The sequence below is a fragment of the Rhopalosiphum maidis genome, chromosome 3 (assembly GCF_003676215.2).
Source record: "Rhopalosiphum maidis isolate BTI-1 chromosome 3, ASM367621v3, whole genome shotgun sequence".
NCBI lineage: Eukaryota > Metazoa > Arthropoda > Insecta > Hemiptera > Aphididae > Rhopalosiphum > Rhopalosiphum maidis.
In genome coordinates, this window is record NC_040879.1 from 66,136,858 (window position 1) to 66,152,417 (window position 15,560).

The 15,560-nt window shown below is 25.6% G+C and overlaps 2 protein-coding genes across 3 annotated transcripts; one reads left to right on the forward strand and one right to left on the reverse strand.

Moving 5' to 3' along the window:
- Window positions 1-1,936: 1,936 nt before the first annotated feature.
- Window positions 1,937-7,584, reverse strand: LOC113556734 (beclin 1-associated autophagy-related key regulator). 2 transcript variants are annotated; one of them, XM_026961859.2, is made up of 9 exons: window positions 7,038-7,584; window positions 5,957-6,062; window positions 5,789-5,870; window positions 5,083-5,323; window positions 3,179-3,372; window positions 2,928-3,093; window positions 2,690-2,866; window positions 2,405-2,528; window positions 1,937-2,337 (listed from the first exon to the last, which is right to left on the reverse strand). In XM_026961859.2, exons 1-9 carry the CDS (start codon window positions 7,271-7,273, stop codon window positions 2,206-2,208), a joined length of 1,458 nt encoding a protein of 485 aa, XP_026817660.1. In that variant the 5' UTR covers window positions 7,274-7,584; the 3' UTR covers window positions 1,937-2,205. The 2 variants fall into 2 exon arrangements, with proteins under 2 accessions (XP_026817660.1, XP_026817661.1); XM_026961860.1 differs by having other exon boundaries at window positions 2,940-3,093; window positions 7,038-7,273.
- Window positions 7,585-8,812: 1,228 nt separating this feature from the next.
- Window positions 8,813-15,201, forward strand: LOC113558095 (sperm-associated antigen 6-like). The gene is made up of 10 exons (XM_026963610.1): window positions 8,813-8,843; window positions 8,928-9,193; window positions 10,823-11,036; window positions 12,195-12,379; window positions 13,299-13,472; window positions 13,767-13,919; window positions 14,002-14,151; window positions 14,218-14,379; window positions 14,736-14,881; window positions 15,030-15,201. The coding sequence occupies exons 1-10, from the start codon at window positions 8,813-8,815 to the stop codon at window positions 15,199-15,201; spliced, it is 1,653 nt and encodes a 550-aa protein (XP_026819411.1).
- The last annotated feature ends 359 nt before the right edge of the window (window positions 15,202-15,560 follow it).

Below are 15,560 nucleotides of genomic sequence, written 5' to 3' on the forward strand. Positions count from 1 at the left end.
AGTAACACCAGTTAAACATATAAAATATACAATAATGTGTGTTATTTTTAATAAAAAGTATTAATAATATATCTAATTAGTACAATTTAGTTAGTGAAAACACTGAAAACAATAGTCAACGTCACATACATATACAATGGTATTGAGTTATACTAAAATAAATGAATTATAATAATTTCGATTTTTTTTTTTAATTAGTGTGTTGAGACAGTTTAGTGCAGATGAACTAATATACTAGTTACTAATTATAACCATGGTTAGGATATTTATGATTTTGCATATTTCTTTTAGGTTGTCCAATAGCTTCCATTTTTGTATAGAAATATGTTTCATGATATCTGATATCTATATTCAAAATATCAAAAATATATTTTGTATATAATTGCATATTTTACCATTTTTTATTTAAAAGTTCATAATTTCTGTGTTTTTTCTATTTTTAAGCACATATTTAATGGTTTTCGATGCAAAATGCTGAAAAAAAAAGTAATTTTATATTTTATTAACTGAATCTGATATAAGTTTGATTATTTGTTTATTACAAAGTATTTTACAAATTATCACTTATTTATTGTTGAGAATTGAATATGGTTATACGCAGTAAAGGTATATATACTCTATTCGGAATGAGATTGTACCTCAGCAGCCAATGTGTGCGCATGGGCATGGCTTTACTACACAGCAGTCCTGCAGATAGTTGACTTGGTAGGGTGGACAAACAGATGTTGTCTGACTGCCACTCGAAGAAAACTGGTTGCCGCTGAAGTACGATCTCATTGCGAATAGAGTATACTTAAATATAATTTTCAATAACCCTCATCAATTTTAAAAATCAAAACTTATCTTAAAACTGTAAGCCAAATATTTTAACAGAACATTTAATAATTTGTAGTTAGTTGCCGTCTAGTCTACAACTGATGTAGAGTACCTATACTGCGAGTTTAGTGTTAGAAATTTTGCTTCTAATAGATTCAAAGACGTATTAGCACCAAAAAGACTAAGATTTACAATGAAACATTTAAAACAAACAATAATTATTATTCAACGCAACTCTTTTTAAAATGTATTTTTTTTTTTTTTATATTTTATATAATAAATAAGAAAATTAAAAAATGTTATAGACAATAGTTAATATAATGAGCACATAAGAATAGTGCCAACCTAATTTGTTTACATTCTATTAATAATTAAATTTGTCTATATATTTATTGCATTTTTTTTGTCCACATTTCTTTATTTTTTAATGCATATGTGCATATATATTCATACATTTTTTAGTGCATAAACATCCTAACTTTAATTAAAACTATAACCATTATGTACGCTTTATAAATCACATGATACGATAGCTGACGTAGCTAGGAACCTCTTTAAAATGAGGTTGTTAGTGTGGTTATGGACAATATGTATTATATATAGGTTATTGTAAATTGTATGTTGTAACATTAGTAACATATTTTCCAATCATCTCTGTGGAATATGATATTGTTATTGTCGCGTTATTTAAATATTTATTTATAATACAATTGGATTTTGAATATCATAACTAAAAACAACTAAATTTTCATATTTTGTTAATATTTTTATTTTCAACAAATTAATTATGTAAGGTAATATTTAAAAACTTCATTTAATTGTCAATTGGTATACAATAAATATTTTATTTAAGATTGTAAATTGTAATATCCTAGAAAAATAATTTGAAATTTGTAACAAATATAATTACAGTGAATTTTAATTGAAATATAAAAAAAAGTTTCATAAATTTATTAATGTTATATTCTGATTATTGGTCATTAATATTTTGTTTTGGGGTCTTATCATAATTCAACATTTTATAATGATTTAGCTAGTTCATGACTTTATAATAATATATAAACATAATATTATAATTGATTTAAAAAATGAAACAATATTTTGAAATCAATGAGTACATGAATAATATAGGTATAATACAATTTTGGTAACAACAAAATACATTTTACTCTGTTCCTAATTAATATAACATAAATTTAAAAAAATAAAAAGCTGAGGTTTAGTATAATATCTAAACAAATAGATTGTATTTGCTATCTAAATTTGCACTGTTTCAGATGATGAAATTTGTGATGTGCACAAAAATAATCTTAGGCAAGTGCAAATTTGTGGGATTTTTAGATAATACAATAAAGAAGAAAACGTTTGTCAATTAGAATTTATCACTTATTATTTAGTCCAACCACGCCACATGGAGGCTAAACTGGCTGCTGTACTAGCTACAAGGCCTGCTCTAACAACACTACTTGCAGACTGTGATGACAATTGAGTATGATCTGCAGGGTATTCCACATTTGGTACCTTAAAAAACAATACATTTATACACTTAAAAAATTGAAATTTAATTTGTCAGTCATTTTAAACTCACAGCTTCCCATTCATAATAATTGTCTTCTTCAGAGTCCGAGTCTCCAGTAAATGAAAACAATTGAAAAGTTATCTTTTCTTCGAATGCATTGCATAGTTTACTATCAATATCTGGTGGATCCACCCTAAAACAAAAATACGTTATAACAAATGATATATTTATTCAGAATTTCACTCGAGTAAATATTATTTATAAAAATGTAGATTATGTAACATAATTAATTTTTTTAAAGTTATTTAATAGCTTAAAGTTAGTATTCATAATTAATAAAAATTTTAATTTTACCTTCCTAGATCACTAACAGATGTATCCAATAGTTGCAGCAAATTTTTTAATGTGTGATCAGGATGTAGTAATTTAGGGTCAACATTTTGTGAAAAGCACAAGTAAAGTATGTTAGCATTCAAGTGGGTAACATATTTTGCAAATTTTGTTTCATTCAGCTCATTACCACAAAATTCACTACAAATATATAAATATTAAGTAATATACCTCAATTCTAAGGTATATAGTGTATGTTTACCGATTACAGTACCTAAAATTTGGACGTCTAGGTAAAAAAACGTCTATAAAAAAGGAAAGTTGCTTTACTAACTGCGAGGTATATGTAAGAGCAGCACTTATTGTGCACGCAGGATTTGGTTCAACAAAAGTTTGATGAAATGCATAATCCCTATTCTTATCTGAAACTGGAAAACAAATAAAAATGAAAAGAGCGTTATTAAACTGTACTATTGCTTAAATATATTAGATACATTTATTTTAAATATAAACCCCATTCATTATATGCAGAGTAGTCTCCATTTGCTGGAAGAGTGGGTGCTACGATGCGGTAACCAAGTTCTGTTTGCCTCGACCATTCTTCACAAGTATCTACCCATTGACCGCATACATACGTTAGTTTTGAAGCTTCCGCTAATGCATGACTTAAACTATTATTACTATTAGTAGCTTCCAATTCTTCATTCCTATCACAAAATATAAAGTAAAAATTATTTAAATTTAAAAAACACTTAATCAAAGTATTTTAAAAATAATACTTAAACTTTCAAGATAAAATATGGTAATATATCCTAAAATAAGTATTTTAAAGTATAATAATATTAGCAATTAGCTAATAATGTTGCAACAACTTGAGCCTTTATTCAATTAAAAAGAAATTATCATTGATGGTTTTACGATATTTTTATATAACAAAAACACTCAAAAGGAATAACTTGGTAATATAGTTTTTTTTCCTGACAACTCAATTTGTGTACTAGACTTGATTAAAATTGTATTTTTAAGATGTTTTATACATTTATAAATCTGTTGTTTTAAGGGCTTAAGAAGACATCTTACCTACAAGTGTTTCTAACAACGCATAACATACTAAAATACATGTAAAGCCGTTCTAATCTTGTGTGGTTAACTTTAATATTTGAATGAATTGACTTATTAGCAAACCTTAAGGTATGGATATTACTGTGTTCTTTCATTGGTTTTTGAAGATATTTAAATTGTTCAGTATACTATCAACATTTTTAAATAATAATACTTTAAATATTCAGACTTGCAAAATTATAAATTAAAGTAACATAAAAATCTAAAGTTTCATAAGAGAACAATTAACTTTAATACCATTGAATTTTTTAGCTGATGTGTTAAACATAAGTAAGACTGAGAAAATACATGTAGGTATAACTAATAGGACAGGTGTAGGCAATAATTTTTAGACAAGTGTCTACTGTCTATGTATAGGAAGTTATACTTGTATGATATGATTTGTCATAATATATTATATTATATGGGGCAATATATTTATTTTAAATCATAAAATAATGGGGTTGGCTGTTAGTCATACATTGATACAATTTTAAAATAATTAACTCAAAATTATTATTTTACAAAAGTGTATCTATTTTAGAGTAAAAACTACCAAAATTTTTTTTATTAATTTGATATAATAATATTATGATACAATGTTATAATCATATCAACAATCAATATAAAATAATAACATATTATTTACTAATAAGTAATAGTATACGTTTCACTGGATAAATTATTTTAATAATCTACCCCCCTACATTTTAGCTGGTTCAAAGCATAAATTTAGGTGCATTCCTAGTGCTATTAGTATTATACTCATATGTTTTGTCTTTGTCTTTTGTACATCATACACAATTTGCGTCAGCAAAATACATATTATGTTGATAGCTTTAATATTAAAGTCAATTTACCTATTATCAAACTTAAAGGTAAGAATATTATCTAGTATATGTCATATGATTTTATTGATATTATCATTTTAAAGTTAGTTATAGCTTTATAAAATATGACAACTTTAAAATGTTCATAACTCAATTTAGAATAATAATATCAATAAAAACATATTATAATATGTCCTGGATAATTTTCTTATCTTTAAGTTTGATAATAAGTGAATTGACTCTGATATTAAAGTTAACAACATAAAATGTGTTCTGCTGAATGATTTTCTATATTGTACATATGTAAGACAGAGACAACACCAACGGATACAACATTCTCTTAATAATAACATATTAGGCAATAACCAATAATATTTATAATATTGATTTTTTATCACCAATATTAATGTTAAGAAATATAATTGATAGCTTGTTATCTAATATTTTATAAATACAATTTAAAGCATTATGAAATATTATACTCACTGTAAAATAGTTGGATGTACTTCATTCAATGAGAATATATGAGTAACAAGCTGATTAACACGTGTTTGAATTACATTCTTTAAATTGGGTCTAATAGCAAATAGTTCATTTTTTTTATCATTTAAAACTGATAATTGACCTTTGGTAAAATCTTCTAATCGCACTACACGTCTTCCATATCGATCAACTCTTGATTTTTGATTATCTATTTCTAATTTAATTTTTTTTAGTTGATTTTTTTCTAGAACAGAACAATTAAGATAAATTCAATTAATTAGTAGGAAAAATTATAAGTAAAATATTATATTTCATTAGTCATTTTATATTACGCAGACTTTAATTTACAGAAGTCAATAAACCAAGATTTAAAATTAAAATTGTTATATAAACTAAGATAGTATAAAATTAATTTATTTTTATAATTTAATTAAAATTAAATAGAATAAGATTTAGATTGACATGCATTACAGTACCTATTGCATACAGAAATTAAATTATTCTATTGAAATTACTAAATAGCTTTTAAAATAAATTTAAAAATATAGTGTTACTTTAAACAAGGAAAGTGAATATCTATGTTATATATTTGAAATAATAGAACACTGTTTAATTTAATTTAATATTAGTAACTTCAAAAAAAATTCCCTGCATTAAAAGAATCGTGACTTCACTATATTAATATTTATGTTAGTGTCATATTTCTTACTATCTGTTAAGGTTTTGTTTTTGTCCGATATAGCAAGTTTTAATAATCTAATTTTTTCTTGTAATATTGAAGTTTCTGTTTTCTAAAACATTAAAATAAATATTAATAGAACCATTTCACTTTTAAAAGATTTTTTTGAATAATGTAATTGTAAATAAATATTTATACCTTCAAAGTAGTACACTGTCTTTTTGAAAACATATTAGCACAATCATTTTTGAACAAATTAGAACTATAGACAATACTTTGATATTTCATTTGTTTTTTGAAAAACCTAAAAAAATAAATAAAAGTTAGCTTAATAAATTATAGGTTAACACATTCAATATTTAAACATATTTATGTAATGATGATAAATATTAATACAATTTTTAAATGTTTAAAAAATAATATTTTCAATTATTTAATCACTATTGTACCTTGTATTTAATTTAATACCAAAATTATGCAAATAATAACAATATGTAAATTGCAATACTAAATTGCAAAAAGCTAGTGTAAAGTTAAAATAGACCTCATTTCAAGTGAATATATGGTAACTTAAATAAAACCATAGATTTAATATTAGCATAATATTATTCATTTTGAAGAAATTTTACTAATGCTGAGTTGTATAAATAATCACTAGCATTTAATGAATCAATATTGAGGTACCTAATGATCCTTTAAATATGGTTTAGTAAATGTTTGGCCAAATACATTTCTATTTAAATGAATCATTTTTTTTTTTATAAATAGATACCTAATTTAAACATTTTAAACATTTTCATAGTTGATAAAATTTATATTGAATCATACATTATTTAAGTTGAGAATTTCAAGAAATACCTAGATGACTAAAATACATTGTATAGAGCAAATATTATGTAGGTAAAATCAATTAAGTGTATTTATTTATTATTAAGGTCGTAGAAGATTGTAAGTTATACTAATACAGAAAGTTTTTTAGTTAAAATTATATTATGGTAAATAATACTGTGAAAAAAATTGCAATAATCAAATACACATTTTAAAACTTATCCCGATAAAAACATAATATTTTTAATTAGTTAAAGTGGTGGTGGTAAGGGTAAACTTAAGTGGTCTGAAATATCTGTTTGACCAGTAAGGATTTTGGCTACTCGGCTTCTGATCGTAACATAATCACTAAGTTATACATATTGTTATTTAAAACATAAAATATAAATAGTATATCAGTGGAATCGTGCCGCTACAGTGCACTTGTAACCTTGCACAGTACTGAACTGACCTGCCCTTGTCGAAGGCCGATGAGTGTCCAAAGTCGCCATTCCCAACACAGGTCTTGCAGTGGAACAACTTGCGGAATCTATGGCACATCGGACACTGTTCGGTGCCGCAACACCACTTTTGGCTGGTTTTTCGGCATCCCGGGACGCCGCATCCCTTGCTCGACCCTGCCGGGGCTGGGGCTGCAGACGGAGTCGCGGCCGGTCCCGCCGGGACAATCGCGGATGGTCTATCCATCGGCGGTGGCGGCGGCGACGACGACGACAACGCAATAGAGCAACGTCAACAGTGGTTGTTGTCGACATTGGACGAGACAAGTATGGCGGCCATACGCGAGATCGGGTGCCTACCGACGTCGTCGCGAAACCACCGAAACCGCTAGCGACTACGACGACGACGACGACAAACGGGTTAACGACAACAATAATATTAACGGTAGCGGAGACAAGGACGACAGCGACAACAAAAACAACAACGCGCACTGACGTACCTTTGACTTTTCTAGCGTTACACTACTGTTGTTATACACAGACGCACGCACACACGCGCGCACGCGATTACGTCGTTACGTGATAGCGATCAGCTGACGTTGTCTCAGTGGTCGTGAGTCGTAAAAACGAACGAGGCCGTCGTCGGCTCGGACGGGATCGGCCGCCGCCGCCGTCGCACTGTGCGAAAAGCAACGAAAAAAAAATCGTGTCGATAAGTCGATTAACTCACTTTTTAATCGTGCTAAACACGAGTGTTTCCGCTCGAATGAACGATTGATGACTACCCACTCGAAAAAAATAAAAATCACAACTTCACGTTCGTCGGGTTTGTTAGATTTCAATGCCGTACACTGATACGTAGGTATACCTAATCCTCAACAATACTGCAATAATATAGCAAAAATGTTCTTTTCTACAGATTATAATAAAATAATATTATTGTATAGGTACTAGGTACCTGCTGCTATACAGATACTATTCGATTTTTTCTTAGAGCTAAACCCTTGTTGTTATCTGTTAATAAATATTGAATTATGCACACGTTTATGTCCGCGCTCCGGTGGATTTGTGCGACGCTTTTATTATAACATGGTGCTCGAATTTTTTGTATTTTTTTTAAAAAAAATCATCATCATTTTGAAGGAAAATAAATACACATTATTATAAAGGTTATATTTATGAATACAACTCATATATACCTAATACCCACCTACTAACACCTATCATATGCATGTAGGCTTGGTTAAAATTGTAAAATTGAATCCTATTTATTACACGATATGCCTATAGTTTCATATTTCATTTGTACTAGTATTAGTTATTATTTACTTATTAATGTAATATAATACAATTATAAATTATCGAAAAACAAGTTAAAATTAAGTTTTGATTTTTTAATTTCGTACAAATACAAATAAATTAAGAAATTTGGATAAAAAAGAACCACAGTCTACAGGCACTCGTTTCATTTTAGGTAGGTACCTGCGTAAATCAACATAGAATATAGACCATGGTTAAATCAAATTATTATAATTTATAATTATAGATACTTTTTTGATAAAATCGTGGTATAGTCTGTAGGTAAGTGATAAATAATAGCATTACACCTGTTATTATAATTTAATATAGATATTTATAAATGATTTTAGATAATTACATAGGTATAATATGTTTCTATAGTAACATGTAAACTATTGTATATTAGATATTTAGAATTCTTCTCGAGGTTATTTGAAAGAGTTAAATATATTACTAGTAAATAATAAATAATAATATTTTCAATACCATGAGTCCATCTCCAAAAGTCGTCGTACAAAGTATATAATAACCTATTTCATGATATTCTAAAAAAAAATAAACTTAACACTACCTAAAAATGTATTTCGTTCACTAAAATATAGCTTTTGATAACTATGCAAAAAGTCAGTTGACATTCGTGCAGAACATAGCAGAATTAGCTGCCAAGCCTGCGTACATCGAATGTTTGTACGAAAGCCATGTTGTCAAGATAGTTCTGCCATTAGTGACTAACATAAATCCTACTGTTAGAATGAACGCAGTATTGTGTTTAGTAAGATTGGCTGGTAATAGCGAGCCGTGCGCCAAACAAATAGTATGTTCGAAAAATCTATTAAGTCGGTTACTCGGACAGCTTGTGAAGGAAAATGTAAGTCAAATTTTATGTAGTTATACACAATATTACATACATCTATACCACTATATTTTATAAATATAACAATTATAGAGTATAATAATATAATATTAGTGAATGTATATTTTTTTTTGTATTACATATTTATTTGAGATTGTATTTTAAAATAAAAAAGAAGTTTGATCGGGCCCTTTCTTATCTGCAAAAACATATCTGTTTGAAATTACGTTTCCCTAGATATTTTTTGTGAATCACGTTAAAGTACAAAAATGTAATAACACGGGATGATACCGTAAGACAGTTATTATTTTTAAAAAAACCATCGTTTTTGAAAATATTTTTTTTACATAATTTTAAGTCGTTAATTATTTTTATTATTTCTTATCATTTTATTATTTTTACTTATTAATTTTTTGAATCAATAAATTTTACAATGTTTTTTGTGTTTGTTTCTATACACGAAAAATAACAAGAAAAATAATTGTATTGCTTAGTCAACAAATTTGAAAATTTATTACAAGGTTACTCCTTATATTTTTTATATTTTTTTATTTTTTACCAATTAAAAAACATTAAAATGATCATAATATTTTTTTATATGAGTTTAAGTTAGAATTTTAACAAAAATTTGCAAATTATAAGTTGGAAATTTTTTTCTTTTTACATGAAAAATTTGAAAAAAAAAATACAAAATAATATGCAATAATTATTTATTATTGAATTTAAATTTAACACATTCATTACAGTGACTTAATACCTCGTCTGTGTACACTCTAATACTACTATATAATGTATAACAAAGTGGTTACCTATTTTTCCTGTTTTAAATTTCATATTCCTAAGCAGTAGATTATAATATGGAGTATTTTGATCTAAATCAAATTTAATTTCAAACAATTAGTTTATTAGTTATAACTTATAATTTATAAGTATTTAAAGTTTAGATGAATGATGTACTGGAATAATATAATGTAGAGTACAGAGGTACCATCCACACCCACTCATAAACGTTGAATACTTATAACTCGTAAACTATTCATAATTTAATTTTTATTCGCCAAAGTACTCTAAAAAATGTTAAAATTAAAAAATACATGTTTTCATAAGAAAATAAAAAAAAAATTATTGCTACAAGTATAAAAAAATACGTTGAATTAAGAAAAAACAATTTTTTCAGAGACGTAAATAGTTTTTTAAATAATCTTACTTAAAATGCATTACTCAGCATAATATAACTTAATCCAACTTAACATAATAACCATAACAAAAATGTTTTGATCATTATATAATTGCGTAGAAATTAATTTTATTTAAAAACAAAAAAACGGCATTTTACTATTTTTACCACTAGCTATGATGCTTAATATACCCTGAGAAAAATTCGGCTTACTTTTAACTTTGATTTATTTACAAAATAAATACTAGGTGTTACAATTATTAATTATAGGTAAAAAGTTCAAAACTTTAACATTAAGGTATAAAACCAATATATTTTTATAATGCCATAAAATATAAATGTAAGTATTTTTTTTATACATTATTATTGATAATAATATTCGTCAATTATTTTTAAAAATTTTATGAAATATAGGTTAAATAATAATTATTATTATATTGCCATCTGATATATTTTTTTTATTATAGAAATATTATAAAAAAAATTGCATGAACCTTGTTAAAAATCTTTCTAAATATTCATCGGAAAATACTGAAATCGTAATCAAAGAATGTGGAGGAATAGACGCTATTTTGATATGCATGAAGGACTTTGATTCATTGGTCAGAGAAGCTGCTATGCAAGCAATTACCTGCATTACCCGCCTAGACGTGAAACTATCACAACTAATCGTAAACTCTGGTATTTATTAAAATATGAGCCAAATTATTTTCATAAATATTAACATTATTATAGTTTATATTTAATTCATTGTTCTGTAATAATAATAGTACATGATAAAAATAGGTTTAATCAGATTTTTGAATAAAAGAATGTTTTAAATTTTGACATGAAAAAAATAAAAAAATTTTTGAGAATTAATCAAAACAATAATTTTAAATGTATGATATACATTACGTTGTATAACACTATTGAGTTTATCTCGTTATTGAATAGATTACTGTGTCGGCTGTGTTAAATTTGAATTCAATCATTAATCAATAAACAAAAAACGAAATTGATGAACGTATTGACACAAAACCTGCAGCTTCTATTTCTAAGATATTTTAATATTTATAATTTATTTTCTTATTAGTAAGACGGTAGTTTGAACTAATATTTTCAAAAACATAAACATCCTATGTACTATTTAGATATAATATTATTAATTATTATAGCATATATTTTATTATATATCATTGTTATTCAATTAAAAGTCAATACCGCGCGTAACAATGGCGTAAATGCGTAATGGTACAAATTGGTTTGTTTTATGAATTCTTCTATTCATATTTTGGAAACTTCATTATTTAGAAAACAATAATAAGTGTAATAAAAAAAAGTACTGAGTCCTTCCACTAATACTTTTTTAATTACATTACTAAAACCTAATAACTAAAAACGTTTCATGAAATATCCAATTTCATAAAATTTAGAACTCATAGTGTCTCTAAGAAATATATTTTTAATATTTTTATAAATTTGTTAGAAAATCTTATGAATAAAATACATTTTCATGATTATTGAAGAAGCATTAAATTTATTATTATATGTAATGTATAAAAAAGAACAAAAATATTTAATATTTTTACAATCATTTTAAATGTTTGTAGTTATAAATTATGATATAATTGATATTTTTATAGATATTTAAAGTACTAATTTTGATAAAATTGGATAATTTAACAAAAAAAAAAAAAAAGTTTCTATTTACTGAAACAATCAGATAACATTTATAAATTAACAGTTAATCAATATACATGTTTGTATAATATTTTATGGATGACCATATTCATGTCGAACGCCCACAAAAAAACATATTTTTAATACTGAAATAAGATACGTGTTTTGTATTTTTAGGCGTATTACCTCAAATTGTTCTATGTTTAAAAGAACAACAACAAAGCTTGAAATTATATGCTTTATCTGCATTAAACGAAATGGCCAAAAATAACGAAGATTTGGCTATAAAAATTGTGGATATATCAACTCTACCTCATGTGATAATTTTTTTAACGCCTAACTTTGTAGATAAAAAAGTTCAGGTATATTTTCCAATTTTATAATTTTATTTCATATACTAATTTTTTTTTTAATTATAATTATCATGATTGATTGTTCTTAAGACATGCAACTACATTACTTTGACTTAGTGTTCAAAATAATATTCTATAGAGGAATTAAATATTGTGACACTAACTATAAAAATATGTACAAAATACATTACATTTGATTTATCATCTAAACATATTTAAATAAATATCGTTAGTCTAATTGATTTTTAACGTTTTAAAACTGGACTATTCCTCACAATGTATATCATGTTATTTTAAAAACTTTTAATTTCATAGTTTTCATAATAGTTATAAATTAGTATCGATTTTTAAATTTCAAAAAGATTGCATTATGTTTGAAAATATTGATATGAATTAATCTAGTATTGAACTCTCATGATTGTAATAATTTTAAAAAGAAAAAGATGATATTAAACAATAAATATTTATTCCTCTTTAAGGTATACCAAAATAAGTCGTATACCTTATGAACTATTATAATGCCTTTGAAACTAAATTAGTTTTCTAAAGGTCATACGTGTGTTTGTGTATGGACTAAAGCAGTGATCGACAACCTTTTTGGACACCCGGGCCACATTCATAAATTAATAAGAGTTCGCGGGCTAGACAAAAATAAAAATTTTTAATATTCAATTAAACTTCGTTGTCGTAGAATTTAAAGCGGGCCGTATACAATAGATGCGCGTGCCACCGGTTGCCGACCACTGGATTAAAGTTTACCTTACTCATACCTATGTATATACTATATATTATGTATCATGTTGTTTAAAATTGTTACACAAATTGTGAATATATGCATGATTTACAACAAAAATAACATAATTACATTACAGTAATAATAATTAATATGTTTTGATTTTTTTTTCAAATTGTTGTTTATTTTTTTTAGAAAAGTGCATTGATATTGATAAAAAATATTGTTAAGCATTCATTGTACTTAACTGAAAATGCAATCGAGTCAAATTTATTCCCAGAAATATTATTTTTGATGGCACATCCAGACGAATCGATACGTAGTAATTCGGCCAAAGTAATTCGCGAAGTAGTACAACACAGTGTTCAGGTACAATATTACCATAGGTAGCTACTATTTAATTTTTAAAACTGTATCAATATATCATATTTTAATAAATAGACTTCCTATATTAATTATTATTATGATATAAGGATAATGTATTTGTACGATGTATTTTATAATGCATTATAACTTGTGTTTATCATATAGTAATAATTATATCGTATACCTACCAGCAATTAAATGCATACAAGTTTCATAAAACACCGTTTTGGCTACTACCATATTATTATTATTTAATCATATATATTATTGATTAGTTATAAATTTTTGTTTTTATAGATTGCTCAAATGGTTGTTAATAGTGGCGGAATAGATAAGCTGTTAAATGTTATTTCGTGTAGTCAAGAATTGTCTCCTATTCCCGCTGTACTTGCTTTGGGATATATTGCAGCAATGTCACCAAAACTTGCATTAGCCATAATTCAGTCTCAGGTTTAAATGCATTTTTTAATTGGTTTAATTATACATAATAGAAGTAATCTATTAACTTTATATATATACATATATATATAAGGTATTGATGCATTTGACTACTATTTTAAAAAGTGATACGGACAAGTTAACGAAAGCTGGTACTGTTTGGACATTAGGCATGATAGGCCAACACAGTGCTGAGCACGCGAGATATATTTGCTCTTGTGACGCTATTACTAATATTATGAATGTAAGGTAAAAACTAAAAACAATAATTTATCACAATATTGGTAAATAATATTCATTTTGTATTCAGGTATACATGGATTCAAATTTGGAAAACGAGAGCCGACACAAATGTATAGTTGCTCTAGAACAAATATTGAACAATTGTGATGACTTTAATGTTCTAGAAAACTTGTTGACACCGTCGATCCCTATCGAAATAATGATAATCATACTTGATAAAATAAGCAAAGTATTTCTTAGTTAACTTTATATGTTTTACATGAAACGTTATGATTTAACGTTATATAGACTGATGAAATTTACGATTTACTCATAACACGTTTCTTACGTTAAATAAATCTTTTTCTTACTGTTTAAGTATAATTACGTAGTGATAAGTAATTACTAATTTAGTATCTAATTTGAAAATGTTGATAAAATTTTATTTGTATAATAATGTAATATATTCAGGCACCCTTTTATAATATTAAAATAGGTATAAGTCTAAATCAATAAATAAGTACACATACAATTAAAATTGCCTTATTATTTTTAATAATATGAATTTGTAGTCAAATTTAATTATTACTGTTGAATGTTTTATAGATATTGCCTAAAAATTCTCAAGCTCGACGAAGTTTTATTACTAATGGATACTTGAAAATGATTCAAAATATTAAACCAGAAATACAATCAGAATTATTTCAAGTAATCAAGGCGGTAAATTGTTGTTTCCCAGAAGACATAATACAGTAAGATAAAACTATAATATTAATTTTACATTGCATTGAAATATTTATTATATTCAAAATATTAAGTATACACATATATATATATATATATATAATTATTATTACCTATATTATATTATATTATTATTTTTATTATCTTATAAACTAGAATGGTAGCTGGAGATTTTCCGGAAACAGTTATGAAAACTGTGGACAAGTATGTGCCACAAAGTGATTGTTTATTTTTTAATCGTCAATTAAAAAGTGATGAACACATCATGCATAAATCTTATGCAATTATAAAAACAGATTTGTCTGGTGAAGAAACCATCTATAAATAATCTTTCCTAAATGTGATCAATTATATTTAAAATAATAAAAACTACTACATGAATGTTTATAGTAAAAGTATTTTTACACTTTTTCAATATCAATATAATAACACTAATATTATGGATTTTTGAATAATGAAATTAATGGCACAACGTAATTGTGAACTTAATACTAATTAGTATTTATTTTTTTTTTTTTTTGTAAATATATATCCAATTATTTCATGCTTGAGATAATTACACAAATAATCTAAAAACTGCGTGTTAGTATAAAAATAATACAAGGTAAGCATAATCTGATGATTCATAAAAATAGATTTGTTTTAATCATTATAATATTGTATTTAAGTATACTAGCTAGTATACCG

Excerpts from the sequence above, each read along its gene's own strand:
- LOC113556734 (XM_026961859.2), bottom strand. The coding sequence starts at position 7,273 with ATGGATAGACCATCCGCGATTGTCCCGGCGGGACCGGCCGCGACTCCG. Across the intron at positions 3,094-3,178 it reads CTCTGCATATAATGAATGGG|TTTCAGATAAGAATAGGGAT; the intron begins GTTTATATTTAA and ends TTTGTTTTCCAG. Across the intron at positions 2,338-2,404 it reads ATTATTATGAATGGGAAGCT|GTACCAAATGTGGAATACCC; the intron begins GTGAGTTTAAAA and ends TTGTTTTTTAAG.
- LOC113558095 (XM_026963610.1), top strand. The coding sequence starts at position 8,813 with ATGAGTCCATCTCCAAAAGTCGTCGTACAAA. Across the intron at positions 9,194-10,822 it reads GACAGCTTGTGAAGGAAAAT|AAATATTATAAAAAAAATTG; the intron begins GTAAGTCAAATT and ends TTTTTATTATAG. Across the intron at positions 11,037-12,194 it reads ACAACTAATCGTAAACTCTG|GCGTATTACCTCAAATTGTT; the intron begins GTATTTATTAAA and ends TTGTATTTTTAG.